Below are 2,276 nucleotides of genomic sequence, written 5' to 3' on the forward strand. Positions count from 1 at the left end.
GGCCCGGGGCGCGCCCTGCCGCCGCTGCGCGCCTCTATTGGCTGGCGAGGAAGAGGCCAAACCCCCGCAGCCGGCCTCCGGCTCCCGCGGTGTCTACACCGGCTGGCAGTGCGGAGCGCAGTCTGGACGGGACCCCGCCGGCGCGTGGCGCCATGAGCCGCAGCCTGGACGCCGCGCGGAGCTTTCTGGAGCGGCTGGAGGCTCAGGGCGGCCGGGAGGGGGCGGTCCTCGCCGGCGAATTCAGCGTGAGTGCGCGAGTGTGGACAGCTGCGTGGTGCTTCTGCGCCTCGTCCTGGACCGTGCAGACCTCTGTCCTGTGCACCCTACGGGCTCTGCCCCCCCCTCTCTCGGTGTCCCCGCATCGGGGTGGTCTCTCCGTTTTTCCGTCCCCAGCACCTCGCTCTTTGTCGCTCTCTTGCGTGTCTCGGTCTTCACCTCAGCCCGCAGGGCCCCAGAGGGCAAAGTCCACAACCGGACGGGGAGGGGCCGCGAGGTCCTCGTCGGGCTCCCGGAGCAACCCGGCTGCCGGGCGAGAGAGGGCGGGCGGCCACCTGCCAGGGCGTTCCTGGCGACCTGTCACCCCTGCGAGCACAGAGGGGAAGGGCTGGGAACAGAGGGAGAAGAACCTGGGAGGCCTGGGCGCGGCCAGGGGGTGGACGCTGGGCTCGAGACCGCGTCTGATCTTTTGGGGCTGTGTTCCGGGACCGTTTGCCTGGCCCCTCGGCCTCGATTTTTTCTGGGTTAAAATGGGACGTTCGCGACCAAATGGGCCTGAGGTTTAAATGGGCTGGGTAAAAGCACTTGGCACATAGCGAGCGCTCGCTTCGTAGGTGCCTTTGTTTTTACTTGACAAGATTCGGAACATGACAGGGGGGTGACCCAAGCCCAGCGCGGTGAAGGCGAGCGCAGCGTCGCGGGCAGGGTGACGAAATGTCTAAAATGTAGCAACTATGTACCAGATATCGAAACACACTATACAAATATGCAAGCAGTATATGATGACAAGTATCAGATTTAGAAATATGTGACATAAATATATGAAAACAAATATGGTTATGTGACTGACAATTCACACAACAAACATATAACTCCATAAAACAACAATACAACAAACCGAAATATAACACAGGTCATAATTATAAAATGCCCAGTTATTCGATACGTTCATAGGTAAATATAAAACATATAGCAACTAGATATGTATAAAATAAACGTAATCTACGCCCGTGTAGAAATACTGTAGTGCATAAGAAATTAAATAAATGCATAACAAATGTAAAATATATAATTTATGCAGTAGGACAATGCATATGATATGCATGAACATGTAAAACCCATGTGACATACGACGTCAAGGGCCTAAGTGGTCCGGGCTGAGGGCTCCCCTGGCAGAGGCTGGGTGGGGAGGGCCCCCCTGCCACGAGACCCGAGACCTCCACTCCAGGAGTCCTGGGATTCTCTAGGCAGAAACGCCCCCCCCCCCCCCATGGTGGAACTCGTTTGCACGAGGTGGTCCATGAGGGCTAAAGTGACCCTAGGGCATCAGTTAGAGTGGTGGCCGGCACGGTAGCGCAGGAGATGTTACTCATGGTTACGGTGATGGTGACACCCGATGATCGTGTCAACACCACTCACGATCTATAACCATCCCAGTCGGGAAGTAGCTATGGTCGCTTGCCACGCAGAATGTTGTACGTATCCCTCATTCCCATGGCACTGTCATCACCTACTGTCACACGTTAGCGACAGGATAGAGCACACACCCTGCTTTATTACCGTCGCGGCTCACAGACACTCGAACACAGACCGAACGTGCAGGGTGGGGCGGAGGGGTCTGGGTTCACCCCGCGCTGGGCCCCTTTCTGGGTGCGCGCTTCTGCAAGTCGCACGACTTCGCGGTGCATCCACTTTCTCATCGACACGATGGACGCCTTCTAGGAGACCTAGTGGTGATGAAGCCCCTTCCGCACACCGCCCGGACAGAGCTTTGGGTCGCGGTCGCTGCCCGGCCCTGGGGGCAGGCACCGGTTCCTGGGGTCTGCACGCCCCTCCCCGGGCCGCTTGCCTCGGACCCTGCGAGCGCCTCGGCCACCCAGGACCCTGACCCAGCTGCTCTCCCTTCTCGGCCTCCCCGATGCTCCCGCAGGACATCCAGGCCCGCTCTGCCTCCTGGAAGACTCACGGCGTGTGTTCCACCGAGGCGGGCTGCCAGCCGGGAAACGCAAGGAAGAACCGCTACAAAGACGTGCTGCCGTGTGAGTCGAGGCTCCGGGGAG

At 59.0% G+C, this 2,276-nt stretch overlaps 1 protein-coding gene across 1 annotated transcript in view; it reads left to right on the forward strand.

Annotated features, from left to right (window-relative positions):
• The first annotated feature begins 76 nt into the window (after window positions 1-76).
• Window positions 77-2,276, forward strand: part of PTPN18 (protein tyrosine phosphatase, non-receptor type 18) — a 13,314-nt gene continuing 11,114 nt past the window's right edge. The window contains exons 1-2 of the mRNA XM_021712664.1: window positions 77-245; window positions 2,147-2,255. Coding sequence (XP_021568339.1) covers window positions 153-245; window positions 2,147-2,255 — 202 coding nt within the window. The 5' untranslated portion in view covers window positions 77-152. The remainder of the gene's footprint in view (window positions 246-2,146; window positions 2,256-2,276) is intronic.

Source organism: Carlito syrichta, unplaced genomic scaffold (genome assembly GCF_000164805.1).
Source record: "Carlito syrichta isolate Samal-C Ts95f unplaced genomic scaffold, Tarsius_syrichta-2.0.1 Scaffold303576, whole genome shotgun sequence".
Lineage (NCBI taxonomy): Eukaryota > Metazoa > Chordata > Mammalia > Primates > Tarsiidae > Carlito > Carlito syrichta.